This window comes from Cottoperca gobio, chromosome 12, assembly GCF_900634415.1.
Source record: "Cottoperca gobio chromosome 12, fCotGob3.1, whole genome shotgun sequence".
NCBI classification, from domain to species: Eukaryota; Metazoa; Chordata; class Actinopteri; order Perciformes; family Bovichtidae; genus Cottoperca; species Cottoperca gobio.
In genome coordinates, this window is record NC_041366.1 from 16,959,443 (window position 1) to 16,981,893 (window position 22,451).

The following is a 22,451-nucleotide window of genomic DNA, read 5'->3' on the forward strand; positions in this document are numbered from 1 at the left end:
TTTGTGCACTTCAATCCGGCTGAAATCGATGAGTCATTATCCGTGTTAGCTTTCTGAAAAGAAGAACATGCACAATAGGATTTTAAAAAGATAACTCTACACAAAAAGATCAAGAGCGTGTCCTGTCAGTCAGATGGGATAAGTCTAATGTTCGAGGAAGAGGAGGCAGAAGTCCCTTCTTGTTTATAGACTCGAGGGCACGCTGACAAAAAGGATAAAAAGGCAGTATGGATGAATGTTCCTGTGGAAGCCTACACTTCTCTTTGCAGTCTTCAGTGTGACAGCGCTGCATCAGAGCTGTCAGGCAACAGAGCCCTTCATCATCAAGAGGAGGAAGAGGATGGACACAGACTGGCAGATGTGGTTACAGATTCCCTCTAAAAGATTTGCGAGATTCTCTCATGCTACCATCTGTGGGAAGCAGGTGCTTGTTAATCTATGATCGATCGAACGTTAATAAAGATGCCTTCAGAAACAAAGAGTTCGAGGATCCATAAGATGAATTTTAAGTAATCAAGTCCATGTGAGCACACCGCAGATGTGTGTGTGTGTGTGTGTGTGTGTGTAACGTACCAAACCAAGCCTGCTGTTCTCCTTGAACCTCAATAGCCAGGCCAAAGTCGGCCAGCTTCACTGCTGCATTCTTACACTTGCTGGCCAGCAGCAGGTTCTCCGGCTGCACGGACAAAACAGGTCACGTCAGTGAAAGTCTCCTTTTGCAAGTTACATTTCTTAAACACATCATCTCATAACACCTTCAAAATCTGCAACGCTGGAAACATCCTCTATGTGCCAGAATAAAGCAACAAGATAAAGAAGACTCCTTATTCAGTGTGATAAATGAATGCCAATTGAATATTCTACTATGAAATGATGCCAATGAATAGCTGGTATTTGTAATTCCTCCCACACAGGGGCAAGACACTCAGACTGAAAGTTTCTTGTTTTTTCGTGGTAATTTTGTGTCTCTTTGCAGTCATTTTTTGAATCACTTTTGTAATTGTTTTGCAGGTTTTTATGGTTGTTTTGAGTCTGTAGTCATTTGGCATCTCTGTGTGGTGGTTTGGAGCCTCTTATTGTTGTTTTGGATCTGGTCTCTGGTAGATTTCTGACTCTTTATGAACATTTTGCGACTCTTTACGGTTGTTGTTTTGCATGATTCTTTTTTTATATCTCTTCGTGTTTTTTTTGCGTTCGTTTGTAGTCCTGGGCCCGTACTCAGTATGTTTCCTCAGTAATCTATCCATTAGGCGAATAAGTCAACTACCTATCACCTTCTGACTCTGGTATGGCGGGCTCCAAAGAGGGCCAATCAGATTTCAGGGATGGGGGCGGGGGCTACATTCCCTTACTTACCGTTTTTAAGTTTAAAAAGACAACAGAAAAGAAAGTGTGACAGACCACTGGGATGCAACCAGTTAAACCCAAATCAGAGGACTAAGAATAATGCTCACACACATTCATAGCGAACACTTATACATATTCAAACACACACACTCAAACTCAGTGGCTGAGACAGACAGATGGGTCTTAAAAAACATGTATATGTCTTCATTGCCATTTGTTTACTTGAGGAAGACGAAGCACAGCTTCTCTTTTTGTCGTGTCTTTCCAGCTCAGACGCTGATGTAACAGCAATCTGACAAACATCTAGAGTCCACAACACACACCGGGACAACAGCTCCTTGTTTTATAACCAGTTCCCTCTGACAGTGATTGATTTGTGCCTTCTAATAATAATAATAATCAGTCCACCACAGAAACATCTGGATGACGTGCTCCAGCTGCAGGGCACTCATCATGTCACCCTCTGCTGGCTGATTTCAAATGAGACTTGACTTCTGAGCAGGAGGTGAAAGCTACTTATGCAATAAAATCATGTAACATGAATAGATAATCTACAACACCACGCAGCTCCCAATATTTAAATATCCATTTGTGGAAGATATAATATGAAATAATGAGGGTCCTTGTTCTGTCTTTGTCAGGTTGTCACGACTGTCATGTAATTCCGGGAAGAGGAAACTCTGAATTATAACCAATAGCTTGATATGCTCGTCCACTTTCTCGCTGAGATTTAGACGAGAATATTGATTCCCCTTTTTGTGTCTGAACGGTTACTATGAAACTACGGCCAGCAGGCGATTAGCTTAGCTTAGCATAAAGACCGGAAACAGCTAGCATGACCAAATCAGAGCACCTCTGAAGAAACGTTGGTTCAGACGTTCATGTTTCCGTCAGGATGAATCGTAAGGACTTTGATGAACATCAAGAAAACATTTTAATATTCAAATGAATTAGATCATTATTTTTAGATACAATAAATGAACTATTATGAAGTATTATGGTTTGCTAAATATGAGATTTCTACAACTTAATTTCTACATTTTCAGTATCATAGGCTATTTTTAATCATCATTTAATATGTTGTCCAGGGGCGTAACTAATAATTATGTTCATTATTGATTCATCTGCTGATTACTTTCTTGATTAATTGATTAATTGATTAATTGATTGTCTAGAGAAAGTCTACATTTCCTAAAGCGTGACAGTCTTCCAAAGTCTTGTTTTGTCTGACCAACAATAAAACAATCAATAAACAGAAATATGTCCTCACATTGGAGAAGTTTGAGCAAATCAAACGTTTGACATTTTTGCGTTAAGAAAATATTTAATAATTAATCAATTTGCCAATTCCCTAATTAATCGTGTTTAATCTGAAAAGCTGACTTTTGTTAGACACTAAAATAACTTAACTACAAATAACATTCAGTTCGAGAGATTAGAGGTTTTTGTGAAGAAGAATAAATGGATCCAGCGAGACACGAGTCGACATGTTGCCTCCTTGTTAACAAGGTCAGGATGTTTTAACTCTGAAAAGACAGAGTGACAAGAAGAAGGAGAAGAAGAAGAAGAAGAAGAAGAAGAAGAAGAAGAAGAAGAAGAAGAAGAAGAAGCAAGTACAAGGTAATTGTGCTCTTTTCTATTCCTTCCTACATCACAAAGAGTGCGAGTGGTTTTTTTAAATTGGAGAATAAGATAATTCACTGCAGTAAGAAAGACACAATGTCTTGGTTTCCTTTCTGCTGCCTTTATGAAACCTCACGTAGAGAACACTAACATACAGAACATGACATTTCCTGAGCACAAAATATCGACCCTCTGGATATTCGGCGCCTTTCTGCTTTCAGGAAGGTAGATAAGTGACTTTTGTCTTTCAGCCTCGTTTCATGAGCAACTAATGAGAAATCAACAACAACGACAACATCTCAGCGTTTTTTCCTTTAACCTAATAAACCTCCACGAGGGAAATCATCACACCACAACCTCATAACCGTTCCTATGTCGCCTCCTCTGAGTGGGCAACCTTTAATGCACTTCTGTAGGGTAAAGTAATTGTGGAGTTCCCCGAAGAGTCCCACTTCAATAACATGTGAGCCGAGGCCAGTATGGAGAGCGAGCATGTTGCATAAAAATATAAAATAAAATAACAATAACAATGTTTAACTTTATTTTAGGGTATATACAAAGTTTATGAACAATTAATTAATGGCTTATAGCACATTATAGTACACTGTAATGCAGTATATAACCAGATACAAGAACATTTTCAAATGTTTATGAGTTATTTGTTAACAACTATAGCTCCTCTGATTATTAATTAATGTTTAATAACCCTGTATAACTGCATTTTACATAGTTGTAATCACATGTGTCTTTACAGTTTTAAACCCGCTTTTGAATGTAATATAATATAAACAGTTAATAAATGTACAATACAACTTTAACCATATCTTAGTCAGTAGTAAATTAATAAAAACTTTAAACCCCTATGTGGACAATTATTTCAAACAGATATTTATTGTGTGTAATAAATAAATAAATAATAATAATAAATAAAGTGATTATACACATGTATAAATCTTTAATCAGTTGGTCTAGAATTGTTAATAGATAATATCCTGATACAGGTTTAAAGTCGTGTTTTCTTTTTTATTATTCATTTATTAATCACCAAATTTTAACATGTTTTAACGTTATTAAACTTTAAAATTGCTAATTAATTGCCTATTATAATTATATATTAGCAACAAAAAAAATCTTTATAACACACTATAAATTGTTATAACATAAATGTATTGTAATTGGTCAGTAAGTGGAGTTTTAGTTGTAAAGAAACAAATCAATACTTTAAAATGTTCTTATATCTGCTTCCAACTACATTATAGTATGTTATAGTGTGTCATTCATTCATTTATTATGTGCTGATTGTAGATGCTATATGGGTTTATAATAAAGTGACATATTTTTTCACATTTATGCATCACCTGCCAAGGTATTTATGAGAATTAAATTAGATGTCATTTTGTCCAATCACAGCATGTGAAAACCTGCTTGTAGATACATTTGTTTATCTTGTCGTCGGGAAAGTTTGAAATTCACAAATCTAACTTTCTATTCATATTTATTTTTAAGATTTATGTAATTAGCAGTACCATATCATGCCTATAACCTGGGGCAAGTCAATGAACTTCCAGAGTAACTTTACACCAGGCTGAAAAGCCATGTTTTACTACCCTTTTCTGGTTGAAAGTTTCAAGTCTGTTGCGCCTGTAACCACACCCGACAGTGATGTCACGGTGTACTGACGCGGCCTGAAGTGCACTTCTACATCACTGCAGCCAGGACAGAGCTTCAACCACTGGAGGTCAGCAAAAAATAAGATTTTCAGCTGCTGTTAAGTTGCTCTTTCACTTAATTAATTACATCACCATAATAACATGTATACAGCATGTACACCTAATTGCATGCACAGACATTAGTTCAAAGACACACAAGAAGGCACAAACACGCACAAAAGCATGCATGTATCGATAGATCAGGCGCACAGACATGCACAGATATGCTAGGTTTAAAAACTGCACTTACCAGCCTTCAGAATCTGGTACAACAGTCAGACGTAGACAAATACAACTTCAAATGCCTCCCAACACACACACACACACACACACACACACACACACACACACACACACACACACACACACACAGAGAGAGACACAGACAGACACACACACACACACACACACACACCCCTACAGGTGACTCACCTTGAGGTCTCTGTGTACCACCCCCATTTGATGGCAGTGGAGCACGGCCTCCACGATCTGCTGGATGCAATGACTGCACGCAAACAGCAGGGGGAGCAGGTTAGTCTGAGCACATTCATTCCCCCAACTGTCACATCCATGCAGGGCCAACGACTTCTCAATACACACACGCACACACACGCACACGTATTCTTGCTGCACGTTCACACCCTCAAACAAAAGTGTGAAGAGTGAACCTGTCTATCTGAGGGAGAAGGTGTGCAGTTAGCTATTTTCTGTTTTCAAGAAAGAGCCAAACATTAGTCAGGCAGTGTGGGATGTGAGCTGCAGCTTTGTGTGGGAGACACTGTGTCTAACCTGCACATTTTGCTGTGTAATTTATTCAGGATCACTGCCTCTAACAAAACATTTTAACAGGTTTCCGAGCATCTGCTGCTGATACTCCACTGAACTTTACTCTCTTTCACTTTCATGCTTTCTCTCCACCTCTCTCTCACTCTCTCTTTCTCTCTCTCACTCTCTCTTTCTCACAGAGTTTTTGTGCTTTGTCTGCTGGGGCCCACAGGAAATCACAATTCTAGTTCAGACCGTCTAAAATAGTGCAACAAGAGTCCCAAAAGCCAAAACCTGACAGGCAGACACGCAGAAAAAGTCAGCAGGCACAGGCATTTTAAATCACAGGCAGAAATAAAGCAGAAAAAACACAAGCATGTAGGCTACCCTTGTACAGAGGGTGCAGGATAATGCAACACAATGAGACACACACACACACACACACCTTGAGGTCCCTGTGCACTATTTCATGTTGGTGGGTGTAAGACACACTGTCTAGAATCTGATGGATACAGTGACTGTGGAGACAAAACAACAGGGTGAGGAGCAGATAAAGGAGGGAACACAGGAAGGAAAAGAACCACAGAAGACAGTTATACAGAGAAGTAGAGGGATAGGGGAACATCTGACAGCAGGAAGTTGTTTTCGGGAACAGAAGATTATATCGTCAGTTCACCAAATTGACAAAGAAACACATATTTCTTGACTTATCTCTAACTTGCTATTCAGATTGTTTGGATTTTGTTTTTCCAAGATTTGAGATATTTGTCTCTGAGGTTTCACCACCAGCCCAAAAAAAATGGAGGTGATTGGAATTTTATTCACTGTGTCGAAATGACTGCACTTGGGGGGGGGGGGGGGGGATACTAAAACATGAATGGAAATCACTTGAATCTGTTCTTTCCAATAAAATATTTCTTATCACTTTTATTTCCCCGGGATCGTCACATTTCGACTTCTACTTATGTCTGTGTGTGCTATGGCCATCACTTAAAGCTGCGTGTTTGATAATATATGTTCCCCATGTTCACCATGCTAACGTTTTCTAATTAGCACTAGTGCAGCTGAGGCTGATGGAAACGTCACTGTCAATTTTGAAGAAATTAAAACAATGACATGATGACGGCGATAGATGAAAAGTCAGAGTACCACCGACGTTATAATAACTCATCCTGAGGGCCACATGTCTCAAGCAAAGTTCTCCACCTCATGGTGTGCTGGAGTAAAAGTCATGGCATCGTCAAAGTCAGCAGGATTAATCCTCCGGGGAACAGAAACATGTGTTCTCGATAATCCACAGACCTCACTGTCAACCATTTTCATTGGAACTGCTTTACACTGAATAAATAGTCTCTAAGGATTACCCAGAATAATGGGGACACTAATGTGGAAAGACACACTGCTGCTTTTACTGAGAAATGTCGTCTTGCTCGATGCTGTGAGCCCCACAGACTAAACTCTCCTCTATCCTAAGCAGACATCTGAGAGACACATATCTCAAAACCTGGACGCATAAAACCAAAACTGTCCACATGGCCGGATCTCAGCCGTGGTTTAAGTGGGAAAATATGTTTTTTCGCCATTTGGGTGAACCTACCCTTTAAAGGGGTGGAGAAAGGAGGGAAGGGGTCGAGTGATTGAGTGCAGATGGAGTACAGACAGGAAACTGTCAGTGAGATACTGCCATGCTAATCACACACCCACACACAAACACATTGAGTGACACACACACACACACACACACACAACTTATGCAAAGAAACAAGGGAGAATGAAGGCAGATGAGGGGAGAAAATAAAATAATAGGGAAAGTAGAGTACAGAGGAGAAAACATGGATACTCAATACAAATACGATGATTATCAGAGTTGTGCCACCTTTGTGGTTACATATGTGTCTTACTTATAAAACATTTTAGTATGGAAGCACTGGTGTGAATTAAAAGTCCTGGTATTAAAAGTGCCGGTGTAATTTAGCAAACATCAATTAAGTTTCATCTTTAATTGATTTAAATGAATCATCTAAATCATTTCCAAAATAGCATTTTTGCAGCATTAATTGATTACAGGCGAGTTCATTAAAGTGTTATTCCTGAAAATCCCCCGTGTTGGTGGATTTGGTCGCTCTGTACCAACACTAAATATGACTTCTAATCAGGTTTTGAGTAAGTACCGTACTGTAGTAGAGCATCACACTTATAAAGTGACAAATATAAGATGTATTCGGAATTGTTTGCAGTAAGGAAGACACTCCTAAGTGACTCTTGTACAAGTGCGCTGTAGTGTGTTGTAGATAGTGAATAGAAGAGGACTGAGAATAGACCCCTGTGGGACACCTCAAGGAATTACTGCTCTAACAAAACTATTTCACAGTTTACTCGACTGTTCAGCTTCTCATAGACGGATAGTTAAGATGGGATGGTGAGTAAGAAAAATTGCGCTTTAATATAAGGCTGCTAACATTGTGTGCGTGTTTACAGCTGTATTTATTAATGACACAAACGTCTGTGTTTATTTGTTGCCTGATTTTCTTTGAGTGTGCGATTCAAACAAATGGACACAGTTAAAGCCGGAAGCACATTGATAGTTTTATAATACGAAGATAGCACATTTCTGGGTAAAAACATGCTATAACTAGCTACAGTTAGCTAACGAAACCCTGCCTTAAAGCCTTTGTCAGTGAAACTAACATAAGAGAAAACACATACACAAAACAGATACTGCTACAAAGATGGAAGCTCGAGAAGTACTAAATATGGCATTTTCAAGTAATTTCACTCCTGAAGCTTTTACCAACATATATCTAATGTCCTGTTTTCATAAATCATCATTTACTGGAGTAAACAATGATTTGAATAATTAAAATAGAGAAAAGCATTGAACCAAACAATGCTATTTGTGATTTTTGTTGCAATAAGTGAAGAGTTAATGTAAAAAAGGCCATTATTAAAATGAATAAACCAACACCCGTGTCAATGATAATCCCTTGAGTGCACAGAAAAACAAAAAACAAATAAAAACAGAGATGTTTTTTCAAATGAACCCTTCAAGTGAATGTGTAAAACAAGAGCTTGTTTTAACGCATCATGTTATTTTATGATTTTGCATCAGTATTCACTAATCACAGTTTGTAGGACGATGTGCTTCCTCTTGAAGTCTGGTGGTTATCATCATGTGTTTAAAATAACCTATGCTCCAATGTCTTTATGTTGACAGAACTGATGGGGTGGTAAAAAGATGGAGATGGATGATGAGTGAGAGATACAGTCATTTAAAGAGGATGAAAAACAGCTGGGAGAAAAATAATCTTTTCCTCCTTTTACTGCATCCGTCATTCTACCTCTTTCCCTCCTCCTTTCATATTTCCATCCCCTTCGCTTCTTCTCTCTCTTGCCTCCACAAACCGCCTCCACAGTCAAATTGATTTAAGTCTACCTCCTGAGGGGGGGTTGCAGCGTGGGCGTGTGTGCATTTTGTGCATGTGTATGTTTCCATCTGACTGTGAATTCGGACTCTGGGGAAAACTCCTCAACCTCGATTTGCTATTCAGTTCACAGAAAACTGCGTAGAGGTATTATCCATCAGAACTAGAAGCCTGGAAACGCCAACAAAAAAAAAATCAATGTGTCAAAATCCTCTAATGAGAGGAGCCGAACTCAGAGCTGCGGGAGGACTGCAGAGGCTGGAGGACTGACACATGGAGGGGATGAAGAAGAGGAGAGAGAGAGACCATGAGAATCATTGGGTGGTTACCTGGCATCTGCTTCACTGTAGTACTCTCTCGCCACAATGTCCTCGAACAGCTCACCTCCTGTCACCCTGAGAAATGTAAAGATTGAGGTTAAAGCACCAGATTATATACATTCTTTCACACACACACAGACACACACACACACACACACACACACACACACACACACACACACACACACACACACACACACACACACACACGCAGACAGGAGGGGGATGTCCTCATTAGGGGGAAACCCCGGCTGCAGGATTCACTCTGACTGGGTTGCCATGGAGACTGGCTCCAGTGCGGGGGAGTGTTGTATTCGTGTGTGTGTGTCTGTGTGTGTGTGTGTGTGTGTGTGTGTGTGTGTGTGTGTGTGTGTGTGTGTGTGTGTGTGTGTAAGCCGCAAGGAAGGAGGTAGGGAGGAGGGGAGGAGCAGTGGACTGTTATGTAATGGGGGGAACTGCCTTGGAAGCGAGGAGGGGATGAGGAGAGAAGAAGAAGACGAAGAAGACGAAGAAGAAGAAGAAGAAGAAGAAGAAGAAGGAGGAGAAGAAGAAGAAGAAGAAGGAGAAGGAGAAGGATATAAAGAAAAAAAACTAAAGAGGAGACAGATGCAGCAAGGGTTGAGGAACGGGAGTGGAAAATGAAGCACCAGGGGAGGAGGAGGGGGAGGAGGAGGAGGAGGAGGAGGAGGAGGAGGAGGAGGAGGAGGGAGAGCAGCACAGTATGGCAGAGAAAGAGAAGAAGTAGAGGAAAGGAGGAAGGAGAGAGGAAACAACTCACAGGTCAAAGAGGAGATAGTGAAAGCCTTCCTCTGAGATGCTGTCATGGAGACGAACTGCAGGAGGGCAAAGAGAAATAAACATAAACAGACAGAGGAAAATAATCTCAGGAACGCTAAGACATACTTTCTCTTCATCTTCTTCTAAGATTTGCTATAATGCACATACCCTAATTATGTTTAGTCTTAAAAGAAAAAGGATGGTGATATTCAAGATTCTGAAAAGACCGAACACTATGGATACTGCACAGAATCACTGGATAAGACAGCAGGGGAACAATTATAATCCGTTACGATGCGTTAGCCTCAACTATCTGTCAGAATCTGCCGTGTAAAGGCTACATTGAGTGTTGATGTACACACAGTATTTTACACTGGAATTATAATTCCTTTGTTATTCTAAACACTCAGATTAAGGTTGCCCATTAAATTGTATTTGCTTTGCTGACCAATCAATCAAATGCTGCTAAAAGTTCTATGTGTGGATAAGAAGAAGCAGCAGTATTGCATAACTGAGTCATGCTGTGAGATATGTATTTCTTCCTGTAGGGGAGTAGAATATTTGTTTCACAGTGAAAAGTATCCGTTATAATAAGATTCAGTGAACTATCATGTATGACAAAGAGAAGCATCAAATCCTCACGCTTAAGAAGGTAGAAACAGCAAATATGTGTCATGTTTTTATTTAAAACTATTAATCAACTAATCGTTGCAACTCTAGTTGGAATCCCCCAAATGACGGCGAGTAAGAAGTTCCCAAACAAGGTAGAGAACCACCGATTTATCCCAAATCTAATCTAACCTTGTGATCTTAAAGAGACGACACTTAAAAAGGAAGACGTACCGATGTTGGAGTGCTTGAGCAATCTGCAGATCCTGGCTTCTCTCTCCAGTTTCTGGTGGTCTACAAGAGAGTCGGACTTTAGGATTTACAACATATCAGATTTACACACGCAAGAGAAAGAAGAAGAAGAAGAAGAAGAAGAAGAAGAAGAAGAAGAAGAAGAAGAAGCCACAGATGGACATTACAAGAGGACAAGTGTGTCAATGAAATAAAGCTTCATTTTAGGTTACACAGTTTGAAGTGGTAACTTTTCTCAAGGTGACTGGCAAGGAGTTATGAGACACACACACACACACACACACACACACACACACACACACACACACACACACACACACACACACACACACACACACACACACACACACACACACACACACACACACACACACACACAGACATGACTTTCCTACACATGTGCCCTCAGCCTGAGGGCTACATTTGTCCCAGATGCCCGTTTAACCTCTCATTCCAGATAGAGAAGATGAGAGGAGGAAGGAGAGGAGGACAGAGCACAGGAGATGGATTTAGGAGAATATAAGGAGAAGAGAAGGAAAGGGAAGCTGAAGAGATACAAGGAGAGGAAACAAGAGAAGAAGAAAGCATTGGATGAAATGAGATGAGAGGAAAGTAGAGAAGGAAACAGATGAGTAGAAGAGGTGACAAGGAGAGGAAACGGTAGGAAATAAGAGGAGAGCAAACAGGAGGAGAGGAGAGTAAATCGGCAGAAAAGAAGAGAAGTAATGAGAAGAGGAGAGGATAGAAGGAGAAGAGAAAAGACACGGGAGAAAGGAAGGAGGAAAACGGAAAAGAGAGGAGAGAAAATAAGAGGAACAAAAGAGAAGGAAACAATAAGAGGAGAGGAGAGAAGAGGTCCAGTTGAGCGCTGATGAGAAGTGCGTTTGATCCAAGTGTTTTGGTTTTTATGTGACTGACAGCTCGACAGATTCCTGCAGGTCAGACACAGACCTCAGATCTGTGTCAATCATGTCAAAACTAAAATGATTGAGTGATCTGAACTCAAAGGACGAAACAGAGAGGCCGAATCTAAGAGTCAAGCTTATTATTAAAAGGTGGTGTGAGACTGATGCTACCAGCGCACCACCCGTGATCTTAGCTGTAATTACACTAGTGTTGCTATTTTTAGATGATTTCTGGAGCATGTTTACAGTATTTAATCAGTATTACAATAGTAGACAAAGACAGGATGACATAATGTCTAAAACGCTGCAAATAGCATTATAAAAGAGACACTGTTTGCATATTCTGTAATAATTTGTTCAGGAAAAATGTAGATTTTTGTCATCCTCTTTGATGCTCGGATCGTTTCTCTTACTGTGGACTGAAACAGTCATCTCTCTCTCTCTCTCTCTCTCTCTCTCTCTCTCTCTCTCTCTCTCTCTCTCTCTCTGGAACAGACGTGGAGGCGCTTCACACACTGGAATCAAACTCTTGCTAAAATATGCGAATGTGAGCTAGATCTGGGACATACAGTACACACACATGCACATCATGATTAAAAAAAACATGATGCCTCCCTGCACCTTCATATCATTACGAGCCACTGGGAAAACACACACACTCTCACACACACACACACACACACACACACACACACACGTATCATTTCTGTTAATGTCTTTCCCTCACCTCTGGCCGAGAGCTTTTTGGTGTTGATGATTTTGGCAGCATACTCTTGGCCTGTGCAGAGTTTGACACAGCGGCGCACCACTGAAAAGGCCCCCCTAGGAAACAAAGACAGGGGACAGGAAGAGGAGACGGGTCAGCTGCCATATAAGCTTCGTCAGCATCAAAGGGGCATCTCAGCTATCAGATTGACCTCGTAGTTGTCCTGGACTCCTCTCTGCTTTCAGATCACCCTGATCTGCATGCTTGACATATACAGATCTGGATTGTGGGCAGAAGTAGAAAAGCATGTAATGTAAATCACTAAAGACTGGCGGACGACGATGGACCACCAACCCACATCTCTTCCTAGCTTGGTAACTAGGTTTGCACGGTTTCACTTTCACAGTATCGTGTTTTAGATTTGTAATAAATGATGCATTTCTTCTGATTGTAATGTAAACAAATCTCAGAGTTTAATGATTCAAATCACACTTTAGCTACTGTAGTTAGTTCCTGTGGCGGTTGGACAGAGGAGGTACGTATATGTGCGATATGTTATTTATTATTTATGTTTGCAGACCCTATTTAGAATAACTTTCGGCAGTTTTAAAGACTGAATAATGTTAATTGCAACAACCACTTATATAAAGTAGCATCCATTTAAAAGCGCCCCCTGTGGTCACAGTCTTTTTCTTTTGTCCACATTTTATGTATAATAATCTCAGCTAATTCTATCAAACAGCAAGAGGAAGAAAAAGCAGAGAGGAAAAGTACTGTAAGTGTGCATGCTGGAGGTTTATAGGGCCACATTTCCTCAAACCCAAAGGAGACAAACAGAAATAACCACCTCTGTCATCTCAGAGCTAATTTTATCTCACCTCAGTATTGTTACGCAATGAAACACACTCACACTCCCCTCAGAGCCCCTGCCTCTCACCAGCACTCGAACATTCATACATTATGAGGAGACCGGGTGAGTAAGCATGACACTCGCTAGCACTCCTGGCGTGTGGTAAAAGGACGGAGAGCTTCGACATGACAGGTTACCTGCAGGGCAGGTGGGAGTCAGGAGGATCTGGATTCAAGTGTAACAAACCTCTAATCCAATCTTTTAAAGTCTCCTTTTATTATCAGCAATTAAAAAACATGGAGGTAGAAAAAAGGGAAATATATAAAAGAATATATCTGGAAAAATAAAGTATTAGAGATTTGTGTTTGATCTTGGGAATAGTAATAATAATTAACAATACAATAATATTCATAAGTCCATTTACAAGCTCATCACATCTCACAATCTCCATGACAACGTAGCCGTGACACGTGGTTGAAAGCTCAATAAAAAGATGATAAGTGGATCGTAAATTACGATTGTTGAATCCAGTTTGAATATTAACATGTATTCAAATATGTTTTATAGCGTAATATTTAATGTTACTTATGGCTTTTGTTGCTGGAAGATCTTAAAAGCAAAAGCTCAATCGATTCAATACGACGCTCAATGTTCAGCAGCGAGTCTGTAACGTGTCTGCTGTTCGGTGCTGAGCAGCTCGTGTACAGCTGCTTTCTTTATTACGCTTTTTCTCTGAACCAGAATAGTTCAGTTGTTTCTGAGGCCCCAAAGTGGGCAAAATATCAGTTTTTGCAGGTTTAAAATGTCCTTCATTAGTCCGACGATGTTAAAGGTGTGCAACGCTAAATCGGTGGAGTTGAAAGAATTAATTCTGGTAATTAATATAAAGTCAAAATATCCTAAACTTTAATTGTAGGCCAAGTCTACAAACAAAACCCCCAACTCCAAACACCTAACTCAACATCCTTCTGTCTTTACATCTGCATCACCCACACCCACCCACACTCACACACACACACACACACACACACACACACACACACACACACACACACACACTAACACACTAAAAAGGGACAGCACCAGCAAAACATTAATGAGGCTCTGTTATCAGTGAGGGCAGCTGCTGCTACTCCAGCATCTCTATTGTCTTTAACTTACCACATCACACACACACACACACACACACACACACACACACACACACACACACACACACACACACACACACACACACACACCACACACACACACACACACACACACACACACACACACACACACACACACACACACACACACACACACACACACACACACACAGCCCTGCCATCAGTAAAGACCACAAAGCAGAAAATGAAACATCAACATTAGAGCTGAAACCATCCACAGCACTGAACTGAGGAATAAATGTTCCTGTGAGGCAGAGGACATCTCTACCCACGCACAACCTGACAGAGACATCGAGTCCACTTTGCATCTACCCACTGTGGCACCCATAGTCTCTTCAGTCTCTCTCAATTTGTCTGCATGCTATTAGGGGCCACACATCAATACATCTCTTTTTCTTTGCGTTCTTTATCCCAAGATGCATCTCATTAGATTAGCAGATCAAGCAGCAGAAGCATTATTTTCTGACTTCCCTACTAAGCTGTGTGCCACTGTGATTAAATCCAGCTGATGATGAGGGAGCTTAATGTCGACACATCAGCTTTTCCCTGATATTAGGCCTGTTTGCCCCTAATTTTAGTCTTTGGGCACAGAGAGGGGAGGGGAAGGGGTGTTCCCAGAAGTGTTCCCTCATGCAGCCTCATCTTCATGCAAAGATATAACTATCTGCATTTAAAGAAGCCTCATGATGTTAAAATATATAAATAATCATTTTAAAAAGCCATGCATTCAAATATGATCATAATTTGAGTTTTGGAGTGATGCAGGAGAGCTCCGGACCAGCGTGCGTTTTGTTTTGAAGGGATGGAGCTGCATCCATCACCGCAGATGTGCAGACCTCCATCCCTCCGGTTAGGACACACGGGGTCAGGCTGCATGCAAGGAGACTCAGAAAAAGCGTAATGTAACAGCGGCTTACTTGCCAAGCTCCTCGTACAGCTGGTATTCATCTGTAAAACGCGTACAAGTAGTCGCAGCCATGATGTTTCCCCCTCCTCGGACGGGTGCGGGTGCCGAGTCCGAAATGCACGGTGCGTCGCTGCGGAAGGGAAGACCTCGGGCTTTCAGTCTCCGCCCACCTCAAACCTCCGGACGGCTGAGTGGTTAAGCTGCAGCCTGGCACACACACGCTCACACGCTCACACACACACACACACACACACACACACACACACACAGTCTCGGCTCGGTTGGTCGGCAGTGGGCTCTCCGCTCTGAGGATGGACTCTTTAAATGCCACACAAACTGGTAACGTGAGCTCAACACATGACGTGTTCCTCTGGATGAGAGAGAAAAAGGGAAAGTAATAAAGAAAAAGTGAAATCAAAGGCTGATTGAATAGTGCGGGGGAGCATTTGATTACACAGTGTTTTAAATCATATATGGAAGAGAAGCCTGCAGCCGATAATGACATTACTTCACTTGTAATTTACTGGAGCTGCCTGTCTGAATCTATTTATAGGCTTTCATAAGGAAGTGAATCAAAAGCAGCAAAGAACATTATATGCATTTCTTCTCAGTGCAATTCAGTATTTTTTTTACATATTGTATGCCCCTCTTAACAAATACAATAAAATACATCATAATACTTTTATTTAGGCAAGGCCGGATTAACGTGTCAGGGGGCCTCAAGGCAATAATGTGCGGTTGGGCCCCCCCAACTCCCACCTTCTGTACTTGTTGGCCAACAATTTAATTCAGACTCCACAGCTGATTATGCAGGACTGTTTAGAAAACTTTATTTGGAATATGGACCCTGTAATGAATAGTTGGACAATTTGGGACATTTCTGACGTTCTTGGTGAGAGTTAGATGAGAAGATTGATTGTACGCTGAACAACAACACTTTAGGAAGTCACTGCACTTGAGGGGGGGGGGGAAATAAAGTCTGTCACATAACTCCCTATAACACAACAATGTGATGCTTTTACACTTCTGTTTTTGTGCAGTTTAAATAAGCACGATATAAAGTATTAGTTGGTGTAAAGGGTTCCCTTTGGACAGAGCCCCCCTGTTTACAGTCGTTATGCTAAGCTGGACAGGCTAATGAAAGAAATGCATGTATATGTCAAAGATCTGATCTTTATATTATCTAACATTGACAGTTAAAATGTCACTTATTGCCTCCAGCTGAGAAGATACAAGGCATTGGCTAAATAGCTCAGTCTTTCCATCTCCCTTGTACCCCCTCATCCCTTGAGCACAATATCAACTCATTATTTCCATGTGGAGAGTGGAAAGATGGATGACTGTATACATGAATATAATGATGAAGGCATTGTAGCACTGTCTGGATTTGTACGGACAGATGCAGAAGAAGACATCAGCATTGGAAGACACATTTCCCTTTTTGTCAGGCTCAGACTAATGTTGTCAAATGTGTTTTACATCCGTTTATATACTTTAGAAAGAGTTAGGCTGTAATTAATGGCTTTATTAATAGTTAATACATCATTTGTAGTGGTTGATCACGAATAAGCTATTGTACAAACACTTTTTTAGTTGTCGGTTTGTGTTTATACTCCTCTGAATTGTGTCGATAAGGCATCAATAAACAATTTATCAACATTTATAAAGGATTATTTGCTCAAATATTTCTTCTAAATAGCTAATTACTGTTACATTAGACATTCATATTGATTTATTGACATTATTAAAGTCATTAGTTAAGCCTTAAGTGGAGAAATGTAACTTCCAAGGTCAAGTATGAGCTTTTTTATGTTTAATATTTAACAAGTCTTTTATTTAACAATAGTTTTTGTTCGGTTGTGAGGAAGCTGAACCAGTGAAACAGAAGTAGATCCTTTCCCATGTTGTAACATCGTCCAGCTGCTATTCTTATTATGGTAAATGACAAAATAAGAGACCTCATGACCAACTAAGAAGTCTGAAGCAAACACCTTGAGACTGATGAAGAGGAGATGAAAAGTCTTTGCCAAAGTCTTCAAGTTAAAAGTGAGATTCGCTCAGTGACAAGAAGTCCGTTTGCATCAATCTGTTTTTATAAGAAATTTCAATTTTCACTTACAAAAGAACTTCAGTGGAAGATTCAGAGAAAACACTTCTGAAGAGCTGAAAACATCAGATCTGTGAGCTCACGGGGTTTTTACTTACACACAAGCGGGTCGTCTCGCTGAATCGACTCGTAATGTTCGCATCACGGCGGTGGATTTTCTGAAATGAGTTTAAAATGTGCGCTACACTTGAAAGAGAACCTGGCTACAGAGAGATGACCAAAAGAGTTTGTAGGAATTGGTGTGCGAATAAAAGTATATAAAATAATAACAGAATCACTCATATAGGCACTGTAGAGGTTTTAAATAAAGAGCAAGACTGTTCACAAAAGTCAGATTTCATACTGCCAAAACATCAAATGAACGTCCTCGTCAGTGTTCCCACGCCACAACAAAACCAGCGTCAGTTCTGCTCTTACAGTTAAGGACAAACATAACAGACCGGCAGGTAAACATTGACTTTACAACCAGCTCTGTGAATAAACCAGGATTCGGTTCATATTTGGCAGAGTTTTGGCCGAGCCTCAGAACTGCACCGCGCTGGGTGGGATGTCAAACATGGTGGGGTCGAACTGCTGCCCCCTGAACGGCGAGCCTTCAGCGTCCCAGCCCTTCTTCAGCATGTCATGCACCTTCTGTGGAGAAACACACGGAGAAAGATAGGTTATGCACCATTCATGCTAATAAACGCCACAGTGCCATCTAGGGGTAAGTCAGCTCGATGCAACTGACCAGTAGTGCAAAAGATGGAACATAAAAACACATTGGTTCTGATCTGCAGGCAGTATTTCTATCAGTGATTATAATTGGCTGCTTCTTAATATTCACTATAATCATTGGTTGCTTTCACCACTGCACAATTATTGAGTGTGTTCTCTAGTTCCAACAGAGTGATACATCGTCTCTCTAGCAGATAAAAGTTGCATTGTCCCTGTACTAAATATTAAATATTATTTCCGGTCCCTTATTAGTGGATTTACTTTTGACAGGAGGTGCCGGGCGTCTCTTTAATTCATTAAGTCAGACTTCAACTCAAAATACTTGTGTTCACCACCTCTTCATCCTTCATAATGAATGACGTTCATAATGTCAGGGTCCTAACGGGGTAGAAGATTAGAGAAACTTCAATTCCTGGGTAGATTTGTCCGGAAGAAAGTCGTAGTCTTTATCCATAATACATCTTAATTTAATTGTTGGTAATACTTTGTTTTATTACTCTGGAAGTTAGCAAATAAATGTTGTAAAGTAATAAGTACAAGATGCTCCTCTGAATCATAGTGAAGTACAAGTACCACCGCAGCTTATACGTTTGTGTTGCGTTGGGTCTTTACCATTTCGTGACTCTGTGGTTTTCCCTGCAGCTTCTGATGGTAGTCGAAGGAGAGTCTGTCCAGAACGGCGTGCTCCTCCTCATCAACCGTTGCCATGGAGCGCTCGCGGTTAATTTGGTTTATATCAATCTCCCTTTCTCCTTTCAGCACTGCGTTCCACCAAACCTCTGAGGTTTTACTGAGCGACAGCTGGAGGTCAAACACGGTGAGTTCAATTAAAAGCTGTTCAATTCAAAAGTTGGCAAACGTCTAAATGATGTACGAGTGTTTACTCACGACCACACAGCTTCCAGGCTCCAGACTCCACAGAGAGTTCTCAGCGTTGATCTTGTGAGTGAATTCTCCCTCCATCAGTGTTTTTTCTTCAGCTCCCTCCCTCACACACACCTGCATGCTGCTGGCCTGCAGACTAACTCTCACCTGGCGACAGAGAGGAGGACACAACATGTAAGACTCACAGCTGACATCACGGAAATGATAATTGAGGTATTCCTGGTATGTCAGGTGGTTGGGATACACAGTGTTTACCTGTCTGCCTTTAACAACCGTCTTGGGCACAAACACGCGGACCTCCACGTCAGTGTAGTCCTGAGACCAGCTGTAGTTTTCCCTCACGGCCCCGTTGTAACTGTCGGGGTCGGACTGCAATTTGTCCCGACTCCTGAAACACAACATGGACACATAAAGCCGAATTTAAGTAAAATATTAGAAATTCTCATCTAATTATACTCTACACGAGCTGGGCCATCGTGACTCTGTTTGTATACAAAGATGATGTTGCGGGACATTTTGACCCGGACACTTTGATGTGGGTAGGTCGCTGTTCAGACCCAAAGAGAACATGTCTCTTCGATGCACTTTATTTAGACTGCATTTGTTTACATATTGACTGGCTCTGAACACCGTTTAGAACCAGGTGTGTGTGTGTGTGAATTAGGAGGAGGAGTTAGCTTTCTCACGCTTGTTCTTGTCAGTGTTGTAATGTCATCTCTCTGAGACACACAATAACAAATGAGCTCCAAAAGATTTACAACTGAAGAAGCTTCATCACAGATTCTGGACTGTGATAGTGATGAAGAGGAAGAGGTTTCAGAGACCGAGCACAATACTATTGACGATCCGGATTATGAATATTCCTACGATGAAGAAGATTCAGAGGACGATCCTTCAATAGTCTCTCCTTCAGATGAAAACCAAGAAATGCAGCAATCCTCAACAGAAGTGACATGAGCATCTCAAGATGGTAACATAAAGTGGTCAACATCACCACACCAAAGCCAAGGCAGACTGTCCAATGTCATCAAAATGACTCCAGGCCATACAAGGCAGGCATGTCAAGAGACATGGACGACACTGGATCAGATTGACTTGTACATTGTAATCCTGGTATTAGCCGGAGTGTACAAGTCAAGGGGAGAAGCAGCTGCCAGTCTGTGGGATGAAGAGAAGGGAAGGCCAATCTTTAGAGCAACAATGTCTCTGGAGTCATTTCACCTGATGTCTCGTGTGATCCGATTTGACAACCGTGACACCGGAGCTGATCGACGTGAAAGAGACAAACCAGCTGCGATCAGAGATGTCTGGGATAAATGGGTCGACCCTTTGTTGGACAATCCTGGTCTCCGTGTTACTGTAGACGAGCGCCTTGTTCCATTGAGTAAAACAAGAACCTCCTGTGTGAAGTGCAAGAATCACATCTGCAGAAAGCACACAGTCACATTCTGCCCATCACGTGGAGAGCATTGACAATGTGAGGAGGATATTTTGAGAAAAAAGTTTAATTAATTTTTAAAAAGTGTCATGAGGGAAAATTGTTATGTAAAGAATAGTTACATATAGTGTTAGATTGTTGGATGTTGAATAGAAAATGTATTGTATGTCCCTTTTCTAAATGTTCATGTGATCTAAATTGAAGTTCTTATTGGTTTCACCTGCTTCTTTGACTGTTTTGAGTGGATTTACACAGCATGTACTGAGATGTACAAGTATGTAATGCCATTTACAATACACTGATTAGACATATTTGATTTACCAATTTAAAAAAAGAGACTTTGAAGGATAAAACACTCACTCTTCTGCTGAGGTTGTGCTGGCTGCAGCTGCCTGGTCTCCCTGAGCTAACTGGCCTGGACCGCTGCTGCTGCTGCTGCTGCTGCTGTCGGGCTGAGGGTTAACGGTCACTTCTGAAGTGGCAGGAGCTGAAACATCCACAGCATCTGAGGGGGAGCTCTCAGACTGTGCCGCCTCGTTGCTCTGCTCCTCTGTCTCCTTGGGAGGCTCGGCGGCGATCTCCAGCTCTTGAACTGCGGGAGGAATACATCGACTCTCCTCTCTCCTCTGCAGCTCGCTCCGCTGCCTCTCTCTGTCGTGCTCTGCCAGCTTCTCAAACACCTTAAACGTCTGAAGAGTGAATAAAAGATTATTACAGATCAAGGCATGAATTTCACTAGTTTGCATATATATCACTGTGCTCTGCAAATGGAGTAATTGAATTATCATTTTTGGTTCATTCCACACTATTGTCTTTTTGATCAAATATCACAATATCCTCAATCTTGTTCCAAATGAAGAGAAATCTGATTTGTGTGTGTGTGTGTGTGTGTGTGTGTGTGTGTGTGTGTGTGTGTGTGTGTGTGTGTGTGTGTGTACACTCAGTTGTGGTGCATGTTTCAGAACAGCAAAGTAGTTAAGAAACAAGTTCAAGAAGATAACAAAGAAGAGAAGTAAGGTAATTGTTTAAACATAACATAATATGCGAATACACAAAAGTAACACATGCAACAGAGTTTATACACTCAGCTGGGCTCCAACTATAATTCAGTCTATTGCATCAGTCCTACAATAAATACTCTCTCTATCTGTAAATATCACAATCCTCAAACACAAAAAGTCCTGTCAGGGAGGAGAGCAGTGAGTGCTCCACAACAACAGAAATGTATATAATATACTAGTAATCTAACAAGGTGTTGACTGTATAGTTATTTTCAAGGGTTTCAGCGTTTAATAACTAAAGAAGTAGATATGTCCCGTGTTGCCACGACAATTAAAATATTTAACATGTTGACAAACTTCACCTTGAGCACCATCTTCTCCGCCACACCGGGAGGGAAGCCCATCTTGTCGTTAGGACTTGACAGCAGGCGATAAAAGTCCGTCTTGCGGTACAGAAACCCAAAATAGACCTGAAGAAAGTCCTGAATGTTTCCAACGTGCTGCAGGATCCCGAGCAGAGCATTGTCGTACATCTCTGTCATCTGCAGCGGCGACGCCATCGCGGCTTTTAATGTTTAACCGTTTTCACTAACCTTTAAAGTGTCCCAACCGACGATTTACAAACCAAATTAAAAAAAAGTATGTGTTCACAAATATAAGTTTAGGAATAAGTGGGACTCGCTGGGTATCGTTTCTTAACGTCTGTGTTTTTCCTTCCAGAACAATAATAATACTTCCGGTCCTATCTTTTCAAAATAAGTGCATCAACTCTACAAACACGTACTTTTCACACAATTAAATCACACAAAAACCCAAAAACGTAAGAATAAAGATACAATAATGTACAATGTATACTTTAACACCACTGATGACGATTAGAAAAACAATATTGAAACCTAGCCGTTTACTAAACGGTTTACTTATTCTCTATCCGGTTGG

General features: G+C 40.9%; 2 protein-coding genes across 3 annotated transcripts in view; both read right to left on the reverse strand.

Moving 5' to 3' along the window:
• The window catches only part of camk2b2 (calcium/calmodulin-dependent protein kinase (CaM kinase) II beta 2), a 40,208-nt gene extending 22,500 nt beyond the window's left edge, over window positions 1–17,708 (reverse strand). Inside the window, exons 1-8 of one of the 2 annotated variants that reach the window (XM_029444238.1) lie at window positions 17,570–17,708; window positions 15,375–15,734; window positions 12,457–12,551; window positions 10,807–10,866; window positions 9,965–10,019; window positions 9,196–9,261; window positions 5,112–5,184; window positions 574–676 (exon numbers count right to left, since the gene is read on the reverse strand). In XM_029444238.1, coding sequence (XP_029300098.1) covers window positions 574–676; window positions 5,112–5,184; window positions 9,196–9,261; window positions 9,965–10,019; window positions 10,807–10,866; window positions 12,457–12,551; window positions 15,375–15,436 — 514 coding nt within the window. In that variant the 5' untranslated portion in view covers window positions 15,437–15,734; window positions 17,570–17,708. Of the gene's footprint in view, window positions 1–573; window positions 677–5,111; window positions 5,185–5,889; window positions 5,963–9,195; window positions 9,262–9,964; window positions 10,020–10,806; window positions 10,867–12,456; window positions 12,552–15,374; window positions 15,735–17,569 lie in introns of both variants that reach the window. The other variant, XM_029444239.1, reaches the window with a different exon arrangement.
• Window positions 17,709–17,756: 48 nt separating this feature from the next.
• Window positions 17,757–22,411, reverse strand: nudcd3 (NudC domain containing 3). Its single transcript, XM_029444241.1, has 6 exons — window positions 21,875–22,411; window positions 20,872–21,200; window positions 19,329–19,461; window positions 19,077–19,220; window positions 18,801–18,989; window positions 17,757–18,104 (listed from the first exon to the last, which is right to left on the reverse strand). Exons 1-6 carry the CDS (start codon window positions 22,070–22,072, stop codon window positions 17,994–17,996), a joined length of 1,104 nt encoding a protein of 367 aa, XP_029300101.1. The 5' UTR covers window positions 22,073–22,411; the 3' UTR covers window positions 17,757–17,993.
• Between the last annotated feature and the right edge of the window lie 40 nt (window positions 22,412–22,451).

Coding starts and splice junctions, on each gene's coding strand:
- nudcd3 (XM_029444241.1), bottom strand. CDS start 22,072: ATGGCGTCGCCGCTGCAGATGACAGAGATGTACGACAATGCTCTGCTC. Junction 19,462..20,871: donor AGCACAACCTCAGCAGAAGA/GTGAGTGTTTTA, acceptor GTTGTGTTTCAG/GAGTCGGGACAAATTGCAGT. Junction 19,221..19,328: donor CGGTTGTTAAAGGCAGACAG/GTAAACACTGTG, acceptor CTCTGTCGCCAG/GTGAGAGTTAGTCTGCAGGC.